This window comes from Sus scrofa, chromosome 3, assembly GCF_054392235.1.
Source record: "Sus scrofa isolate SSC_HxYL_T2T_F1_AM1 chromosome 3, Sscrofa_HxYL_maternal_Yorkshire_Landrace_v2.0, whole genome shotgun sequence".
Taxonomy (NCBI): domain Eukaryota; kingdom Metazoa; phylum Chordata; class Mammalia; order Artiodactyla; family Suidae; genus Sus; species Sus scrofa.
In genome coordinates this window covers 82,530,539-82,553,298 of record NC_139385.1, presented here as the reverse complement: position 1 = coordinate 82,553,298, position 22,760 = coordinate 82,530,539, and the positions used below count along the sequence as shown (strand labels likewise).

The following is a 22,760-nucleotide window of genomic DNA, read 5'->3' as shown; positions in this document are numbered from 1 at the left end:
GCTATTTCAGTGGGCTCATTTCTCCATGAAAATGCCCCTGGGTGTTTTCAAGCAAATCATGAAGATTAATGAAAAGTTTAAAATCATTGTTTTTTAAAGTTTCTAATAAAGAAATAGTAAAACAAACAAACAAACACTTTAACTTTAGGAAATCTGTTTTACCTAGTCTGGAACTAGGGTTAAGTAACAAGAAAACAGCAATAACCATGATATATTTTTAAAACCTTTTTCTTCTTTGAAGTGGCATTTATTTATCTTTCTAGTCCCTAAAACTTCCAGGGTGTATAAGGTCTCAAAGTTGAGAAAAAATAAGGAATGAAACTTGAAACTGCTAAAACAGAAAAGGAGAAGAAAGGAGCACCACGTTTGGAATATCGTCTCAAAGAGCTTTGGTCCTCTCCTTTTTAAAACCGTACAGCAAGGAAGTAGACTTTTGGAAACTACTAGCTGTTTTAAGTTAAATTTCCTGCTACTACCTCCACCCCCGACCCCCACAGCAAAACACCCCTTGAAATAAAACCAGGAAGAAAAATCTGAACAATTTCAAAGAGGAATCAGTCACTGTTCTTATTTAGAGTGGGGTAAGTACCATATTTACCAAAGAGCCAATCAAATTTTGGGGTATTGGGAGATTTGCCACAGAAAAAGAAGCCTAACTGGGAATATGATTCTTCATGTAGTGGGTCCTTTGTACTCCCCATCATTAAAATGCCTCCCAAACGAGGTAACATTTGCTACCAGAAAAACTATTTTCTCTATTGGCCAATCTCTGGAAGCCAATGGCAGCATTTGACAGTGATGTATAACAAGGTTAGAGCAGCATGATCCATCTCCATTTGCTTGACAAGGATGGCATCTTAGGCCATGGTGAGGAAGAGCAGGTTGCCTGCCTTCACTGCTCAGGTTGGCAGCACCTACTATCAAATGACTGGGTGTCTGGCAATGGACTCAGAGAGACAATAACTGCCTTATCTCCTGGAATTCAAGGAACTTTAGCCCATAAACCAAAATAACCCTGAGTGGGCACTACTCACTGATCCATGTCTGAGAAAAGCTGTTCTAGAGTCCATCATCCATAGTCAAAGAGAAGTGACATAGCCATTTTAAAAGGCAGGAAAGCCTTCTTTTGGGGTTTCCCGTAGCCCAAGAAAGGCACATCATACCAGCATAGCACCCAGCATGACAAACCTTGTAGGTGTGGGAAGACAATAGCAAACAAAGCAAGGCTTTGTACTGCCTCTCTTTTTGACAGGAAGAAGATATTTGCAGTTTGTGCTCTTCCCACATCATTTCAGATGTGAGAATCCAAGCTCAACATGCTTTTAAAAAGAACTGATAAGGGTCTGGTAAGTGGGAGAGAGACAAAGCCCTACAATCCAAAAGATTCTAGAGAAGTCTTTTGCAAAGGTTGATTGAGAGCTGTGTGCCTGACAAAGTACCAAACTATGGCCTCTGTTTTCATCCTACAAATTCAGAGTTTTAAATCTGATTTCATATATAGAATATCTACAGTGTTCCAAGTCTTGCAGAGAAAAGAAGGAATGAAGAGAAGGAATGAATTGTTGATCACAGTGTGTGTGTGTGCATGTGTGTGCACACGCACGTGTGTGTGTGTTTGTTTGCGTGTGTGTGTGTGTGTACAATTACCAACTTGATGACTTTCCTTTGGAAACCTGCAAGTTTCATGGCAAATACTGTATCAAAATGAGAATTAGACTAAAGTCAGGGAGCCTGATTCCTCTAGTCCTATTTTTCTTTCTCAATATTGCTTTGGCTATTTGGGGTTGTTTGTGTTTCCATACAAATTCTAAAATATTTTGTTCTAGTTCTATAAAGAATGTCACTGATTACTTGACAGGGATAGCACTGAAAATCTGTAGATTGCTTTGGGTAGTACAGTCATTTTGACAATATTGACTCTTCCAATCCAAGAGCATGATCTATCTTTCCATCTATTTGTGTCATCTTTGATTTCTTTCATCAGTGTCTTAGAGTTTTCAGAGTACAGGTCTTTTGCCTTTTTATTTAGGTTTATTCCTAGGTATCTTTATATGATGGTAAATAGGATTCTTTCCCTAATTTCTCCTTCTGATCTTTTGCTGTTAGTCCTACAAAGCTACAGTACTCAAAAGAGTATGGTACTGGCACAAAAACGAAAATATAGATCAATGGAACAGGATAGAGAGCAGAAGTAAACCCAAGCACCTATGGTCAACTAATCTATATAACAAAGGAGGCAGGAACAAAGAGTGGAGGAAATAATAAGTGCTCCTAGGAAAACTGGACAGCTACATGTAAAAGAAGGAAATCAGAACATTTTCTAAAACCATATACAAAAATAAACTCTAAATGGATTAAGGATGTAAACATAAGGCCAGATACTATAAAGCTCCTAGAGGAAAACATAGGTAGAACAGAATGCTCTTTGACATAAATCATAGCAGTATCTTGTTTGATACACCTCCTAAAGCAATGAAAATAAAAATAAGAGTAAACCAACGGGATCTAATTAAACTTGAAAGGAAATCATTAAAAGAAAAGAAAAAAAAAAAAGAAAGGACAACCCACAGAATGGGAGAAAAATTTTTGCAAATGAAGCAACCAACAAGGGATTAATCTCCAAGATGTACAAACATCTCATGGAACTTTACATCAGGAAAAAAAAAAAATCAAAAAATGGGCAGAAGGCAGTTTCCATTGTGGCTCAGCAGTAATGAACCTGACTAGTATTACTGAAGATGCAGTTTCGATCTCTGGCCTCGCTCAGTGGCTTAAGGATCCAGCAGTGACATGAGCTATGGTATAAGCTTGGATCTCATGTGGCTGTGGCTGTGGCATAGCCCACAGCTATAGCTATGATTCAACCACTAGCCTGGGATGTCCCTAAAAAGACCAAAAAAAAAAAAAAAAAAAAAAGCAGAAGATCTAAATAGACATTTCTCTAAAGAAGAGAGACAGATAGCCAAAAAATACATGAAAAGATGCTCAACATCACTAATTTTTAGAGAAATGCAAGTCAAAACCATAATGAGATATCGCTTCACACCAGTCAGAATGGCCATCATCACAAAGTCTATAAACAACAAATGTTGAAGAGGGTGTGGAGAGAAGGGAACCCTCCTACACTGTTGGTGGGGATGTAAAATGGTGCAGTAAGGAGGATATTAAGGAGATTCCTCAAAAAAAGAAAAACAGAACTACCATAAGATCCATCAATCCCGCTCCTGGTCATCTATCTAGAGAAAACCATAATTCGAAAAGATACATGCACCCCAATGTTCAATGCAGCACTATTTACAATATTCAAGATGTGGAAGCAATGTAAATGTCCATCAACAGAGCAATGGATAAAGAAGATGTGGTACATATTTATGTATCTATAATGGAATATTACTTTGCCACCAAAAGGAATGAAATAATGCCATTTGCAGCTACATGGATGGACTTAGAGATTATCATACTAAGAGAAGTAAGTCAGAAAGAGAAAGACAAATATCATATGATAGTATTATATGTGAAGTTTAATAAAAATGATACAAAAGAACTTATTTATAAAACAGAAACAAACTCACAGATTTCAAAACCAATCTCATGGTTACCATAGGGGAAACTGTTGGTGGGAGGGAGGATTTGGGAGGGTGAGAATAACATATACCCACTAGAGTATAAAATAGATGATTAAGAACTTAATGTTTAGCACAGGAAAATCCACTCAATAGGTTGTAATAACCCATATGGGAAAAAAGAATCGATATGTTCATATGCATAACTGATTTATTTCACTGTACACCTGAAACTAAAACAACACTGTAAGTCAACTATACTCAAATAAATTTTTTTAAAAAATGAGAATTAGAAACAAGAATACTGAACAAAACTGAGAAAAGGGAAAAACAAATGATAAAATGAACAGAGAAGTATGTACTCTAACAATGTCTGGTTACCCAATTCCTTATACATTTCTAGTAGAGAATAAAAGCATTTTTGTAAAGAAGAAGCATAAAATATTTCTCTGATTCCATTAACCAGTCAATCAACCAAGAGACAAAATTCATTAGCCCTGGAGCTTGTCTCATAGAATAAGTTATTGTCTCCATCACATTAAAGCAATAACAACTAATTATCTCTAGATTTTTACATGTGCAGAACACTGCAAATTATAGGAAGCAAGTTTATTTTTTTGCATACAAACTCAAAGACTATCATCAATCTTTTTATTTTAATGTTTCTCAGATGGGAGAGGGCGGAAAGGGAAAGCTTGTTTTAAAATTGTAATTCAGAAAGATGAGGCTGAGGATAGAAGTTAAGGGATCTAAAATTAATGATACTGAAACACACAAAATGCCCTTCAGTCACCTTCCTACAAGAAATCTACATCTTCAGGCATTACATATCCTCAAACAAAGGAGGCATCTGCTATTTTGATCTAACCTAGGGAGATAAGGTTTAAAATTTTAATGGGCTCAAACTTTCTACATGTGTCTCCCTTTAAACTTTTCATTCTTAAGACAGTTCTCTTCATAAGACTTAAAGAGATAATAATTAAGATAAGACATAATTTTAAAAGTCTCTTTTGGGGGAGTTCTCATCATGGCTCAGTGGTTAACAAATCTAAGAACCATGAGGTTGCAGGTTCGATCCCTGGACTTGCTCAGTAGGTTAAGGATCTGGCGCTGCTGTGAGTTGTGGTGTAAGTCGCAGATGCAGCTTGGATCTGGCATTGCTGTGGCTCTGGCGTAGGCCAGTGGCTACAGCTCCGATTAGACCCCTAGCCTGGGAACCTCCACATGCCATGGGAGCGGCCCCAGAAAAGGCAAAATTAAAAAATTTTTTTAAAAAGCATCTTTTGGATAAAATATAGAATATATACTTTAATAGAAAAGAAGTAAATTCAAAACTTGCCACAAGAATCCCACAGTATGAGATGGTACTACTTGCCATAATGATTTAACATTTCTAACATTAAAGTTAATCTCATAGAAAGCCAGCTTCTCCTTAAATCTCTTTGTCATTTTAATACTATCTCAGTACTAAGGTCCTGGTAACTAAGTTTCCAAAAGAAAATATATTCATATTCTTTAGAGTCTTCTGACATTCAGGACTGCTTAATTAACACATTTCATCATGGCAACTCTGATTTTACCCACAACCACACTGACATTTTTACAAGCTACTACAGTGCTCCAGATCTTGAATATACAAGTTTCTTTCTAAACTAGTATTATCCAAAAGTAAATAGCATAAAGCTATGGGACAATCTTGTCTTAACGAATTATATACAAGGTTTCTTTGAGAAAAAAAAAAATTACTGACTGTATTCCAAAGGTCATTGAATTTACAAGAGCCTCTGATGGCAATCACTCAAAACCTGCTTTTTGCTTTCATATACTCTAAGACCCCTGATGACCATGTATGTTATCCTATATAACTATAATGAAAACTATAATAAGCATACTTAATATTGATTAGTACTTACAAATATGTATGTATGTACTAGGCTCTGTAAAGCATTTCATATACATTACCTCATTTAATTCTTATAACAACTCTCCATAGACAAAAAATATCCATACAGTCTTTCCTCCCATAATAAATCCTAGTACCTTGGAACTAAATAGAAACCCAGAAATCATCTAGTCTAATGTTCTAACAAATGAGAAGCCTAAGATCCAAAAAGGCTTAATGAATTCCCAAGACCATAATATAGCAAGTTAATGGCAAAACTGAGGTTATAATACAAATTTCCTTCCAGCTTAGGACTCTTTCTGATGATAATAATGTCACTCACAATGAGGATGGCCACTAACAGTTACTGGACATTTGTTATGTGTTAATTACTCAATTATCTCAACAAGTCTGTGAGATAGTATAAACTGCATTACACCAATGACCCATGCCACAGCTGTGGCAATGCCAGGTCCTTATCCCATTGAGCCACCAGGGAGCTCCCTCTATCCCTTACTGAATCTTGTCCTGTGACTAAGATCTAAACACAACATGGCCTCAAGGGTGATATTCAAAATAAGAGCAGGGAAGAAAAGAATTATATTCAGATGGAAATGTAAGAGTTCTTCTAAGGAATCTTAGGGGGAAAAGCTGTGTGAATAGCATTTTGCACTATTTAAGGAAGACTAAACACAATTCTTTTTTTTTTTTTTTTTTTTGCTATTTCTTGGGCCGCTCCTGCGGCATATGGAGGTTCCCAGGCTAGGGGTCGAATCGGAGCTGTAGCCACTGGCCTACGCCAGAGCCACAGCAACGCGGGATCCGAGCCTCGTCTGCAACCTACACCACAGCTCACGGCAACGCCGGATCGTTAACCCACTGACCAAGGGCAGGGACCGAACCTGCAACCTCATGGTTCCTAGTCAGATTCGTTAACCACTGCGCCGCGACGGTAACTCCTAAACACAATTCTGAATGACAAATTAATTACTGTATAGCATCCCGGCAAGGAGGCCTGATTTAATGTAAGAGCTAGCAGTCACTTTAAGAGTTTGCTTGGTTGGCCGATGTAGTTTGGGCTTAGTATGGGCTTATTTATTAAGGACCAAAACTTGCTTTGCAAAATGTAAACTTCAGAGGCTGCAAGAGCAAAATGATAGTGAGACCTGTCACATATGCTTCCCTTACACTTCTCACCAAGGTCCTGAGGACTCACTTGTCTTCTGCCTCCCTCACATCAGGAAGAGATCGGTAAAGGAATGCCTTAAGTTCTAAGACAGACTCTGTGGGGAGTGACTAAGGGTAGATAGTTAACTATATGGAAGTAGAAGGGCAAGGATAGCTGGGCTTTAGTAATGGAGAAGGTCAAAATAAGTGAGTACAGATACCCCAAATGGCAGGCATTTGGGCCTGGTACGTAGGGTTCTGAGAGATCACTTCATAAAGATTCTTCAGTTCAGAAGCCCCAGCAGCAAAATCATGAGCAAGCCTCTTAAGGTGTGCCTGATTAAGACTTGCTAAAACATCTCATTTTGAGTCAGAGGACAGTCTGCTATACCACAAGGGAACCTGCAGCCATTTATTTTAGTGCATATATACAAAGAGATGGAAATATTCAAACTTTTCAGTAACTGGTGGATCCTGACTTTGGGCTAAAACTAATTCTCCAGGGATGCGGAAAGCCATCTCATCTTTAGTTAGAGTGGGATGCATGGAGTTAGGTGACAAAGGGTTTTCTGGGATTATTTCATATCACAGTAGGTTTACTGAGATCAGGAATTAGCTCTGAAGTTGTTTCATTAAATCCTGAGTTAAGGCAGATTCTCCACATTGGTTTTCTGACCTGTGAAGAAAGTGAAGGCTAGTATGGTAAGAAGGGTGAAATGGAAGGCTTTGGAGCCCTTGTTCCTTTCCAAAATAGTAAGGCAAGCTCAGATTAATTCAACCATTAAAGAACTAAGAATTGGGCAAGATGCATTCTATTGCCTTTCTCTACTGGGATACCCAGTGTGTTCTGTGCAGAAAGGCTGATGGGCCCTGGGAAGAGATGGATTTCACTAAATTTATTTATTTATTATTTTATTTTATTCGCTTTTTAGGGCCATACTTGGAGCATATGAAAGTTCCCAGGCTAGGGGTTGAATCGGAGCTGCAGCTGCCAGTCTATGCCACAGCCATAGCAATGCAGGATCCAAGCTGTGTCTACAACCTACACCACAGCTCACGGCAATGCTGATCCTTAACCCACTGAGTGAGCCCAGGGATTGAACCTGCATCCTCATGGATACTAGTTGGGTTTGTAATCTGCTAAACCACACAGAAACTAGTGGATTACACTAAATTTAAAAAGATGCGATTGTTGTTGCTTTTCCTTGCAACAAAATGTCCTCTGGATTTGTCTGTCTTATATTTTTAGGATTGCAATCTTTTGAATAATTTAGGAACCTGAGCAGATAACTAAAAACAGAAAATATTTAACATACAATACAAACTATATAACCATGGCAGTGGGAAAGAAATAAGACAAAAGCAAATGAAAGCACGTGGATAAAAAAATAACTGAAATAAATAAAATTCCTATGTCTGTATATAAATGATTTTATGTATATTATCTCGTTTGACTTTAGAACAACACTGAGAGACAAAAACAGCAGGGATGAGCATTTTGAGTTTACTGGTGGACTCAGGACAGTTAGATGAATTGATTCATCCACTCCAATGGCTTAAATTATGACGCGTAAATATGCTGAAGCTCCCAAATCATCTCTACCATGAATTTCTGCAACAGCCTTATAACTGATCTCTGAGGCTCCTGATAAATTGCAGAGTTCTGTCTAAAGCCACAAATCTGATCAAGTCACGCTCCTATTTAAAAATCAATGGTTTCCCATTTTTGTCTCTAGCCTCTAGCATGGCACTTTGCACAGAGTAGGGGCACATATATATGCCACATATATATGCTGAATGAATCAACAGATTACTGAATGAGTGCTATTAACAAGTAATTGAGCTGGAATATGAACCTAGACCTCCTTATTTTTAAGAGACACAAAATAAAAATTATTTGGAATTATTAGGAAATTCCAAACCCAGTCAGACTGAATATCTTAGTACATGAATGAGATACAGTAGTTTGATCAAGAAGATAAGGATTAGGTCATAAAGATCTACTAGTATTTAAAATCTGGCCTCTCTGCCAGGATCTAGTATTTTAATATTTAAAACCAAATATAAGATATATGAACATATGGGGATAGGTGAAATATGTACAAAGCACAAACACTCAAGAGGTCAATGTCAGTTTTTAAGGGGGAAGGAATAATTTCTTCATATCTCCCGAATTCCTAATCATCTTCACCTTAAAGGTGCTAGCTTGTCAGTAAGAATCACCTAACAACAACGCTCTTACTAGATAGTGGCATCCAAAGCAGTAGTTATCACCTCTAGTAAACATTGGCGCTGATTTCTTGCAAAAGCATAAAATGAGAATCAGGAAATCATCAGTTCTGGATGACACCCTTCAGAACAACCACAGGAGTTCGACAGACAACTACCAAGAAGCAAAACTTAATTTCTTACACCAAATAACCTGGCGTCTCCAAAACTGAGTCACAAACTACAGACAAAGGTTTGAGTAGCCTGCAGAAGACCTTCTGAGAGTTGCTGGATATTTAATAACTGCTGCTGCTAATGATAACCACAGGAGAAGCTGCTTCTTATGGCATATTTAATGTTTTGCCACTCATGAAATAAACCCTTTCATACATTATCTCATTTAATTCTGGCCCCATCCCTATAATATTAGGTACTATTATTATTACTGTTTGAAAAATGGTGCCGTGGGAGGTTAAATACACATGGTCCCACTGAAAAGAAGTAGTGAGTTGAATCCATTTGGTTGAGCTGACTCTTAAAATCTGTGTTCTTAATGACTATATTAAATGAGCTGAATATCTCAGGCTTGTGATAATGCATTTAATCCCCCTATGTATTTGGGATCTAAGAAAGTAGAGCCCAGGCCTCAAAGTCAGACACTCAAGAACCATTCACATTCTACCTTGTCCAAAGTTTTATTTCTTTCAGGTCCTATACAGTTCTTTCAAGGACTCACAGACAATAGCAAAAATACCTCACGCACACACCACTGGGAGAAAGATGTAAGTGTTAATTATCTTGTCATTTGGGGCTGCTTTTATACGCCTCTGTATAGTTATGTGAATCTTATGTATCATTTCTTTAAGATTTTTTATAGACCACTGAGCATCTAAAGAAAAAAATGAGGGGGATGGTATAGCAAAAGACACAGAATAGAATTCTTTCTTTTAAATTAAAATAAATGTCCATGGAAAGTTTTTGACAGACAAATTAATGCCAATCAGAAATGAAACATTAACTTCTAAATCAATGAACCCTGGTGGCTCTACAATACAGGGAGAAAAATTTTCAGTGGTAATGTGATTATCAGAGGCACTGTCATACCTTACAAATGTTAGGATCAAGCTGATCCTAAGTTTGAAAGCCTATTACAAATATCAAATGGCTTTTCAGATAAGACACTGGCTCTCTGGAACCCCTTTTGCATAGTTAATAATCTAAAATGCTTCCACCTTTTCATTAAATGATCTCTTTACCTCTTAGTCTGAACTGAAAGCTGCCTCTCTGCTCAGGATACCAATTTGCCTAAGGGTCTCAAAAGCAGAAGCTGCTCATTCTTCTACACAAAATGTCCTTCAGAATCAGGCTATACAATGGGTATTTTCCTTATTCATCAGTGCTTCTCTCAGACCATTACTCCTCCACGTCAATATTTTAGCTTATTATACTCCATCGCTCTTTACTTTTTAGCTCTACAAAAAAGAAGTCACGAGTCATTCTCAATCATTCACCAGACTCTGCTGTTCAACCAATAATGGTTGGTTGCCAACCTCAAAGCATTTTTCTCCCTTTTATTTATATCAGAATGAGGTTCTACCATTCCCCAAAACTTAGAAAGGGATGACTTCATATTCAACATCAAGAATCGATCTTGATTGGTTTAGCCAACCATTATGTGTCATTCTCCAGGGAAATAACTGGTTAAGGCAGGGTCATGGAAGATTATTTTGGCTAACTAGATGCAAGGAATCTAGTGGATGGCATCTAGAAACTATTCTGTGACTGCTGGATGTTATGTCTGGATGTAATCCCTGAAACTGTACTTATTTTTGAATGGTGAGATTATGTTATTTTCCTTTTGTACTTTTCTTTTTTCCCTAGAGATTTCCACAAAGAGCAAGTATTAATTCCATAAAACCTTGAAAAGATATTAATTCCACTACTGGTCATGATGGAATAATAGGAAGAAGACTTATCTTCCCATTGCCCACCCCCCCAAAAAAAAAGCTTGGAAAACTGGCAAAGCATCTGAAAGAATGGCTTTAGATGTTAGACAATAATCAGTGCAGGACTGTAATCTCTGAAAGAAAGAAAACAATTCAGGTGAACATGCTTAGCAGCAGTTTCCAGGCTGTGATGTATAACAAGGCAAAGGGAGGGAACCCAAACAAAGCACGGCAGCCTGAGTTGAAAAGACAGAGACTGCAATCCAGAATGCCAAAGCAACTTGAACTTGCAGGGCCAATTACCAGATGGAGGGAATTGCAAAAGAGAATTCTTAGGAAAACTATAAAAGGGTCCCATTTAATATTTGGCTGGATACTAATCTGTGTGTGTATAAGTCAAAACTACCCAAGGCTGAGGAAAAAAAATCACCAGAATAATTTGCGGAGTGATTGTGGAGCTGGATATCCTCTGGGTTTCCACCAGTCAGAGTTGAAGGATCTTCAGATCCCTGGTACATGGGATAGAATCCTTCAGACAGTGTTGCTTTAGATTTGGGATTAAATACGACCTAAACAAAACACTGCTCTGGACCCAATATAAATGTAAAAGCAAGCCTTGAAAGGATCCAACCAAGTAACATAAATCCAGGTCAGGACAAAACCTAGCACTATTTAAAGGAACACAACAAAATACAGCACCAACAACATAAAATTTAAAATATCACATATCAGAGCCTCTTCATGTGCTCTCGCCACATGAACTGGTTTTAGGCTTCCACACAGGATGAAGACTTCAGGAGCTAACTAAGGAGATGGAGGCTGCTTTCACTGCCTTTTCTGATCCGGCCACAGAAGTCACAAAGGTGACTTCTCCCACACGCTCTTACTTATGATCAAGTCACAAGCTTGACCAGATAAGGGCAAGGTAAGGGAAGTTAGATATCAATGCTTTTTTTTTAATTAAAAAATTTTGAATGTGTACACAACACTGTGGATTTCCTTCTAATAGATATTGATTCTTAATAAGGTAGTATCGAGATTCTAGAAAAAGATGTGGGAAAAGAGTGTGGTAAACATCTCTGAATAATGTAATCCGCACTGTGGAGCTGAGCTGACATCTAGTATCATTTCCTTTCAACTTGAAAAATTACCTTTAAATGTGTTTGTGGTGCAGACCTTCTGATGCGAAATTTTCTCAACTTCTGTTTATTTGAAAATGTCTTATTTTACCTTTCTTTTCAAAGGATATTTTTCACAGCGGAGTTCAGTTTGATAAGCATTTTTTTTTCCATTTTCATATTTTCAGATCTTCTTCTCCTGCCTTGTTTCTTCTACTTGCAGTTTCTGATAAGAAGTTTACAGTAATTCTTATCATTGCTTTTTATTATGTAATGGGTACTTTCTTCTGCCTTTAAGATTTTTTTCTTTTACTATTTTTATTTTTAGCAATCTGACCACAATTTGCCTTGGTGTGGCTATGTGCTTATTTTGCTAAAGATTTGTTGATCTTTTTGAATCAGTGGGCTAATATTTTTTATTAAACCTTGAAAAATTTTGTTATCAAATGCAAGTCTGTGTGCCTTATGCACACTAGGGCCAAACAATACTGAAATGTCAGAGTTTGGAGCAAAGAAAGGTTTATTGCAGGGTCATGGTAGGAGACAGGTGGCTCATGCCTTAAAAAGCCTGAACTCCCTGAAGACCTTCAGCAAGAAACTTTTAAAGGCATGGTGAGGGAGGGACCTGGTCAGTTGTTGCAAACTTCTTGGTGTTGGATCTTTCGCTCTTGTAGCTGTCCAGGTATATCAGGTCACAGTTAGGTCACACTGTTTCTATTATTCTGTGTTCAGGCCAGGTCATGGTTAAGCATCCTATACATTTCAAGCTATAGGCAACATTCATTTACAAAAGGTGCAGAACCAGCATGACTAAGCATGGGCAACAGAGCACAAAGGTTAACGTAAAAGAAACGGATCTAATATGGAGTCAGATTTGTTCTTCCCTATGACAATTTCAGCTACAGTCATGCATTATATCCACCTTTCCTTTAAGATAATGAATATATTAATATTCAGTTTTCTAAAGGCCCTGTCCACTATTTTCAACATTTGTGTAATCAGTGGGTCTATTTCTATTGCTTATTTTTTCTTCTGCTATGGGTCCTACTTTCCTACTTCTTTGTATGTCAGATTTTAGCCTTTTGATGTGAAATTGTGGATGGTATGTGGTTGTAAATCTGAAAACTTTTTAATGTTCCTCTTCCTTCAAAGATTGTTGAGTGTTTTGGAAGACAACTTTTTTTTTTTTAATCAGAAGATTACCTTTATCTTGTCAAGTCTTGTTATTACCCCTTATACAACAGAGCTTGAATAACATTTTTTTTTTTTTTTAAACAGCTACACCTGAAGCATATGGAAGTTCCTAGGCCAGGGGTTTAATCAGAGCTGCAGCTGAGGCATGTACCACAGCCATGGCAACAAGGGATCCTTAATCCACTGAGCAAGGCCAGGGATTGAACCCAAGTCCTCATGGATGCTAGTCAGATTTGTTTCTGCTGAGCCATGTTGGAAACTCCTTAAGCAGATTTCTAAAGCTACTTCTTCTTTTTTTTTTTTTTTTTTTTTGTCTTTTTGTCTTTTTGCCTTTTCTAGGGCTGTACCCACAGCATATGGAGGTTCCCAGGCTAGGGATCCAAGCAGAGCTGTAGCCACCAGCATACGCCAGAGCCACAGCAACTCAGGATCCAAGCCGTGTCTGCAACCTACACCACAGGTCACCACAACGCCAGATCCTCAACCCACTGAGTGAGGTCAGGGATCAACCCCGCAACCTCATGGTTCCTAGTCGGATTCGTTGACCACTGAGCCATGACAGGAACTCCTAAAACTACTTCTATAAACAATTCTCTGCTCTCTGATACCTTGGCCCCACAAACCTCAGCTGCTTCAACAGTACTATATGCTAATCTCTGGGGTTTTTTCCCTGCACAAAACTTTGCATTTTATTTGAGCTCTACTTTCCCGCACTGTGTGTGGATAGTGCCCCCAGACAGAAAACAAGAGTAAATGTCAAGTCTACCTGATGTATTTCCTCTGAAGGATCACACCTTGTGCTGCTGGCTGTCTAATGAACAGAAAAAGTTGCTTCACACAGTTTATCCAGTTTTATAGCTGTTTATAGCAGGAGGGTGACTTTGATACCTGTTACTCCGTGAGAGCTAGAACTGGACATCTTAATTATTTAATTAATTAAAAACAGTATAGCCAAGAAAACCTTCATTTCCAGCATCAGAAGTTAACCAAGGGAAACCAATAAGCAGTAAAAAATGAAAAGGTAGGGCAGAAGAGTTAGCAGACTCACGAAATTCCCCACTATTCTAATTTTCTTAGAATCCAAAAAAAGTTTCCAGGAGACATATGTTCATTTTCATTTCTCACTGACAGCACAATAAACACAACACTCATTCCTTCCTTCTTCCCTGTTAAGCAAAGGCTGATTTTGTGTTCAACTGCAAGTAGATGAGGAGTTTCCTTTGTGACCCAGTGGTTAACGCACCCAACCAGGATCCACGAGGATGTGGGTTCGATCTCTGGCCTCACTCAGTGACCCAGGGATCCAGCATTGCCGTGAGCTGTGGTGTAGGTCGCAGATGTGACTCAGATCCTGTATTAGTATGGCTGTGGCAGAGGCAGGCAGCTGTAGCTCCAAACTACCCCCAGCCTGGAAACTTGAACTTCCATATGCCTCAGGTGCGGACCTCAAAAGCAAAAAAAAAAAAAAAAAAAAAAGCAGATTGATGATAAATCAACTATGTCAATAATGATGCTCCTCTTTCACTTTGCCAGATACTCAATCTCCCAACCTCCCTTAGAGCTGGAAGTGACCGTACAACTATATTCTGACCAATGGCACATACAGGGAAGTTTGTTAGGGGTCTCCTGAAAAGATTTTAATTTTTTTTAATAAAAAGAATAGGTGATGTTGACATCTTTTCCCTGCACTGAATGTGAACCCTTTGTGACTATAATATACACAAAGAGGAAAAGTCTACACTCTTAAGTATGACAGAGGAGAGGGAACAAAAGAGCCTAAGTCCTTGATGACATTACTGAGAAAATAAATTAATATAGCAATTCACTGCCTCTGAGAAAAATAAAACCTGTTTTAATCACTCTTTGGTTTTCTGTTTCTACCTCTCAGAGAAAGCATTTCTGACTGATAAATGCACACCCCATTTGTTCTTTAGATCTAAGAAGCATCTGCTGATAAGATGAAAAAATAGTTTTAAAATATAACATAAAAAGGAGATGGTGGAGAACTGCCTTCTTTTGAAGACTTTGGACTAATTAGGTTTTCTCTGGTGTATATTAAATGCATGTCTGCCTTATAACCCCCTCTAGATTACAAACTGCCGTGTGCCCAGGGATCCTCTCTGTTCTGCATATGGACCTATGGCACTTTTGGGTTACTTGAATTAACTTGTTGATAGACTCTATTTCTAGATGTCCTACAAATTATTGCTATCATCTAGGTATTCTCTGACTCCATTAGGACCAAAATCCCAGCGACCAAACATGTTTTTTTTCCCCGCAGAATTGAGTATGTAGATAAAACAAACAAGTGAAGAGATGGTTTACTGTCTTACGTTCACATTCTCTGACATCCAAGTTGAACTGCTGCAATGCTCCCAAGGTGAGTTGCCTTACTTCAGCTTCCAGCAAAAGTTGCATCAAAGACGTGGCTAAATGCTTGCAAGCTGACATACATGCTGTCTGGGCTACCTTCCCCTGAAATGCAAGAATATAAATCATAATGGTGATGAATTAAAATGAAATTCCAACAAAAATTAAAATCATTTAATTTTCAGTTAAGAGTTTCTTTAAGGTTTTCTGCATCATGATAAGCCTTGCATTCAAATATTTTGGAATTAACAGCACTTGATGGCAGTCATCTTAACTATTTGCTCCATTATCATCACACATGTCACTATAATGCTCAGTAAAAATTCATAAAGCCCAGCTATTTATTCATGAAGCACTTTTTCCCTAAAACAACAATAAACAACATTTGAAATTTTAATAAACTGAGAAGTAATTTTTCCAGAGAATACATTTCAGAAAGTTCCTTCTAAAACTACCATAATATCTTTTAAAAAATGTAAATAACAATTCCTAACTTATCTAGAAACCAGTCCTTACTACTACCAGTATGATTTAACATATATAAAATGAAAATAACCTTTTAAAAAGATTTTCTGAAAAAAACAATTAAACGGATAAAAAATAAACAATAAAAATAAACATTGAGGTTTATGAACACAAACTCCAAGCTAATTTTTAAAATACTGATATTAAAATTAATATTTTACTATCTTCTTTAAAATATTTAAATACTTAATATCTATCTCGGTCCTAGGTCTAAGGTATACACTTATAATGGAAGATATATCCATTTTTCCCAAATATATATCCATTCTATTTGTTATTTACTATCTATTCTGACAAACAGGATGTTTTAAAAAGTCTGAGTTCTCAAATTAGTTAGTGGATCCTTCTGTCTGGAAATTACGAGATATTTCAGTCATACAGAAAGGTAGTTAGATTTACGTGATGAACACTAAATCCACTAAGTATTACAAATATAGTTTAAGACCCTTGTATGACCTCCTTAAGTCATTTCTTACCTCTCCCCAGAGGTGACCATTTCTTGTGTTAAGTATACCATGTGCATTATAAAAATACTATATGACAAGTATATAATGAGAAACAATATATTGTATTATTTTATGTACTTGAAACTTTCTATAATATTATATAGTATATCCTGCTACAAATTGCTTTTTTGGTTCAATGCTATGAATATAAATTTTTTAAATGAAATACATGTGGTTGTAGTTTATTCCTTTAATTACTCCACAGCATTCCATTTAGTATATCACAATGTATTTGTTGGAGTTTTAGGTTGTTTCTTTTTTTCCTTCCTTCTCCTTCTCCCCCCGCTTCTTCTTTTTGTTAGTATAAACAGAATAGCTTATGGAGTACTGCAGGTCTCCATGAAAATGCCAGATTCTGACTATAGTATTTTTTTTTACATATTTTTCATATATTTTACTGGGCCAAGTCCTTCCACAAAAGTAGTATACTTTAAATGGAAAAAAATATAACAAATAATATTATAATGAATTTTAAAATTTGCATGTCTTTTTATAATACTTTGGATAATTCTTTAAGATTATTTCTCAAATCTACTAATATGAAGGGTATCAATATATTGCATTCATAATGCATATATGTATATATGAAGAGGAACACAGATAGAAGCCAGATTTCCAAATATCTAATTATAAACTGCTTTGCCTACGGTATATTCTGATTTACAAAGTCCCTAGATACTTCTAAGGGCACCACTTAATTGCATATTCACCAGCACCGAGTACTATTATAAATTTTTCTCCTAATTAAACCAGAGATATTTTTTGATTTTTATGTCTTTGATTACTTTGTGAGATTGAGTATCTTTTACATTTTTATTTGACTAACATATCACTTTATAGAATAAAAATAATAGAATAATAAACAATGATGTATTATATTACACATTCTAAAAATATTCCTTGTCTATATGATTCTGTTTGTATGTTCGGATGACCCCCATTCTGTGGTTGATTTGAGACAACAAATGGAAATACTTAAGTTAGGGAATACTGTAGAGACCAAGTGGGAACAAACCAATGGAAGCATAAAGAATCCTAAGGAGAAAAGTCACATAAAAGAAATCTACATTAAATGGCATGCTTTCAACTAAACCCCCTGTAAACCTGTAAGAGGTACCACCAAGGAGCCACTGAGTTCAACATAACTGTCAGACTGTGCCCGCATGTGACCAATCAGAGGGGGCAGATCAAAGTTGAGAGAAGCCCTACGGCTTTTCAACAGTGAAAGTGGGAGGGCAGTGAAAGAATGAAGACTAAAGCAGAGGTCCAGAGACAACAATGCAGATCAGAAGGCAGAGAAAAGGCAAAGAAACTGCTGACTCTTGGACACTACTATATGTCCAAGATGTGATATACTTAAGGCAGTCAACATCTTATGTTATTTCACTTAATTCTCACAACCACCCCCTCAAAAGTTGGCATTAGTCCTTTCTTTTACTTATTTATTTATTTATTTATTTTATTTTATTTTTTTAAGGCTGTACCTGCAGCATATGGAGGTTTCCAGGCTAGGGGTCGAATCAGAGCTGCAGCTGCCAGCCTACACCAGAGCCACAGCAACGCTGGATCCTAGCCGTGTCTGCAACTTACACCACAGATGACGGCAATGCTGAATCCTTGACTCACTGAGTGAGGCCAAGGGATCGTACCTGCATCCTTATAGATTCTAGGCAGATTCGTTTCTGCAGAGCTGTGACGGGAACTCCTTATTCCTTTCTTTTAGATGAATAAACTAAGGTTCTCCATGATGTTAAGAAATTTAGACAAACTTATACGGCAATTTGGTACTTCTACCCAATCCTAAATCTGTGTCTTTCCAGTAAATCACCACCTAAAAAGCAATATTAAGTATTACACTGTCTTATACCAGAACAAGTTGGGCAAAAACAGGTCCAGATAATAACATAGTTAACAGGTTATCCAAGACATAAAAACTAGACCCAAACAGGTAAGACAGTAGTGGTTCAGGAGCCAACTCTTCAAATACTGAGTATCTGCTGGGGCATGTTTTTTAACTTGTGGTCCAACATAATCACCTAGGCCAAGATACACACTTAAAGGTGCCAACAAATTAAACATGGAGTTGTAAAAATCAAAGAATTATAAGCCCAATTAAGCTTGAGGCTGAAAAGATAGCATTTGAATGGCTTGTTTCAGTGCCCAAACAGATTTTCCAAGGAGAAGCAAAGCTGGCCCGGTAAAGTGAAAATAAGATAGCTCACAGTCAGGAAGTCCCAAGTTTGAATTTTTACCTCTACCACTCATTAGCTATGTAATTGGGCATAAGTTAGTTGACACTTCAGACTCATTAATCACCTCAAAATATTAGTTTATTAACTTTAATATTAACATGAAACACAGACTTGGTTTTCAAGTCTCTATCAATATTTATCAATCAATACAGCCAAATGCACTTATGCATGATCATGTTTCACTACCCTAGCCTACTGAGTTACTGAAGTGCCCTCCAATCACCTTCCACTCTACTTCCTCAAGCTAATTCTGTATTTCCAACAAAGTGATAATCACAAAGATGTGTGTTTTCATTGTTCAATATTTTTCTAATGCTAAAAAGCATTTTGGGGCTTTGCTAATTCACAGCCCACTATCCATTCTCTTTCTCATTTCTGGTTTCCATAACTGCCACAGTAACCAGAGGTTCTCTAAGAAAGGATAAACACAGACTCAGGCAATAGTAATCAACACACCAAGCAATAAAAATTGATGATTTTTCCTTGAAAAGTACATGATTTACAAGGAAAGAAACTACAGCATTTTTATTTTTGTATATCTAAATAAAGCACAGTTCTGGAGTTCCCATCGTGGCTCAGTGGAAATGAATCCGACTAGAATCCACAAGGACGCAGGGTCAATCCCTGGCCCCACTCAGTTAAGGTTAAGGATCTGGCGTTGCCATGAGCTGTGGTGTAGGTGGCAGACGCGGCTTCAATCCAGCGTTGCTATGACTGTGGTATAAGCCAGTGGCTGTGGCTCCAATTCGACCCCTAGCCTGGGAACCTCCAAATGCCGCAGGTGTGACCCTAAAAATAAATAAATAAATGAATGAATAAATAAGCACTGTTCAAGACTATAAAGTAGGTACACGCTGCCTCCTACCTCTATGTCTTGGGGGTGTCTAATTCTCTTCTACAAAAAGGGAGAAGTCATCCATGGTTTCTTACCCAAAGACAAAATTAAACACAATGAAGACAAATGTGTAGGAATCTTACAAATTCCTTCAAAGAAACAGAGGAAGCACAGTATCCATTACTTTCAATTACTACACAATTCAAATACACAGTCCTAAATGCGACCTCATAGTGCTAAACACGAGTAAAGAGCTTAGAGAAAACATCATCACCACCATCTTCGAAATCACCACTATCTCCACCACCATCACCAGAGCAGCTGCTTCCATTTACTAAGCACAGACTACATGCCAATGTTTTGAAAATATTTTCTCACATAGTTTTCATAAGAACCCCATGAGGTATTTAACCACTGATTTATAGATAAGAACAAAGAGCTTAAGCCATTTGAATATACCCTATAAGTCATGGACCTAGATGTGAATCCAGCCTGTCAGACTCCAAAGGCTCTTAACAATCATTTGATTCTGCCTTCCAGAGTAAAGGGCCTTGTGGTAGTTGCTACATCTTTCTGCTGCTTTGTGACTCTGAGTGAGGGAATGAAGAGGACAAGAAGATAAAAATCACACAAATCTAAAAGGTCAGGATACTGAGTGAGTTTTTTTCTCCTCCCTTCTCCATCTAAGGAAGCATCAAAAGAACACTGAATTCACAGCAGATGTTTAGAACTGACTCCAGCCATAGTTAACACACTGGGATGAGATCGGAGTTCCAGATCATCGAGAATCTTAACTAAATGACTTCAAGTGGTCAAAGCCAAATTTCTCTTCCTCTGCATAATCTTAACAAGATTCAAAGTAAGGAACATGTAAAAGAGAGCCAGGAACTATTCTCTGAAGGAAAAAATGTCTTTTCACATCAACGTTCTCCTGTCATTCCTGAGGAACATTCCCTTGCTAACATTTTGCTGTGTGAAAGATTATCTTTTTCTAGTGATTTAATGAATTCTTTCACAGTGAAATATAGAGAAAAGTTCAGACACAGAAACCGATCTAGCAAGGCAAGAAAAATTACTCAGAGAAAAGTCAAGCCACCCTATAAATTGCTTGTTCTCTCTGTATACCTGTCCCTCTGATTCCTAAATTGTCTATCCTGACCACCACTGTAGACATTTCCTTCATTATGGATCCTTGTCTTACTTCTGCCTGCCCCTTCTTTCACTTGAACAAGGAAGCTCTCTCATTCCTTCTTCCTCAAATTCCCACAGCCAAGGATGAGGCCATTTCATTCCCAGAGCACTAAGCCTCCTATTTACTTAGAATGGACATTCAATGAGCCATTCAGAAGACAGACTTCTGGATCTTCCCATATATTCCTATTATCTGGGACCTATGCCTGGTACTTTGGTCCCCATGTGCTGCAGAAACCATATGTCAAAGTCTTACTTTATCTTTATACCTAAACTACCTGAAAAATCACACATCTCCATATAGATTTTCCCACAACTGTATCCATGTCTTCGGAAGGATTATACTCCTATTTGAAGAACATTCTTAAATTCAATTAGAGAATCTACATAAATATCCACTCATTAAGAGATTCACAAATTCTCATTTTATACAAACAAAAAACAAACAAACAAACAAACAAACAAATGGTTCCTAATAGCCAAAGAAAATGAAGCTCAAGAATGATAGCTAAAATACCCTGGGCCTGATATGTGGTATTATCTGATGGCCTTAGTAGAACCTACAATGAGATGGTAGACCTCTAGTAAATCAAAAACAAGAAAAACATGAAAAAGGAAAACAATCCCTACTTAATTTGTTATGAAAAAAAAAAAAAGAAGTTCAAAGGAAAAAGATACCCTAGATACCCTTTATTAGATTAGGTGAGACCAGATAAATCTGCTGATAGGCTTTTTTTGTTTTTGTTTTTTGAAAGGGTGCTCAATTAAATGCTTCCTCTGCATCTATTGAGATGATCACACAAACACACATATACAAACACAGTGAATACACTTATTTCTAATACAGAAATTGAATTGGTATTTTAAAACTTTCCCATGAAGAAACTCCAATCCCTGATTATTTACCTAGTAAATGCTATCAAATATTTATGGAAGAAATTAAACCAATTCTAAACAAAATCCTTCACAAAACAGATGGGGGAGAAAGTATTTCTAAACTTATTTTATGAAATCAACATTACCCCGATAGCAAAATCAAAGGCAGAGACCAAACAAGAACAGAAAACTATGACCAGTATCTCTCATAAACACACACAAAACTTTAACATAATAATAGCAAATCAAATCAGCCATGGTACAAGAAAGATGATGCACTGTGTCTATATAAATGTAACTGTTATTAATTTCAATATATTTCTGTAGTAGATGGTAAAACAGTCAATATGGTTTTATTCCTTTTGAATTTACTGAGACTTGTTTTGTGGTCCAGAATATGCTCTAGCTTAGTAAATGATCTGTTTTTATACTGGAAAAAAATAAGGCTGTGGTTGCTGGTGAATTCTTCTATACATGTCAATTAAGTCAAATTGTTTGATATTGTTGTCCAAGTCTTCAATATCCTTACCAGTATTCTGTCTACTCATTTTATCAGTTACTGAATGAATGCTAAAATAATCAACAATTGTGAGTTTGTCTATTTACCTTTTCAGTTCTCGAGTTTTTTTTTTTTTCTTTTGAAGTTCCACTCATGCATTTTGAAGATCCACTGCTGAGTTCAGACAGAGTTAACATCATAATAGCTTTATGATGAACTGGCCATTTTATCATGAAATGTCCAATCTTTAATCCCTAGAATATTCCTTCAAGATTTAATTTACCTGATATATTTAATATAGAAAATCAACTCTTTTATGATTAGGGTTTGCAGGATGTACCTTGATTTTTTTTCCTGCTACTTTTAACCTGTGTCTTTATAAAGTTTCCTATAGACAGAATACAGTTGAATAATTCCATTTATCTAGAATAATCAATCTGTCATTTATCTAGAATATTCATACAATATAATTAACAGTATTGGTTAGATTAGTTCTTAGTTTTGATCTTAGTTTCCTTTTTATCCAGTCTGCTCTTTTCCTATTTTCCTGTCTTATTTTAGATTAATGGAATTTTTATGGATCTATTTAACCCCACTTTTGGCTGATGAGCTACAACTCCTTGTTTTA

The 22,760-nt window shown here is 36.9% G+C and overlaps 1 protein-coding gene across 2 annotated transcripts in view; it reads right to left on the bottom strand.

Moving 5' to 3' along the window:
• EXOC6B (exocyst complex component 6B) overlaps positions 1-22,760 on the bottom strand; it is a 607,614-nt gene that overhangs the window by 164,302 nt on the left and 420,552 nt on the right. For both annotated transcript variants that reach the window (XM_085018912.1, XM_085018911.1), the window contains exon 19: positions 15,412-15,553. In XM_085018912.1, coding sequence (XP_084875038.1) covers positions 15,412-15,553 — 142 coding nt within the window. The remainder of the gene's footprint in view (positions 1-15,411; positions 15,554-22,760) is intronic.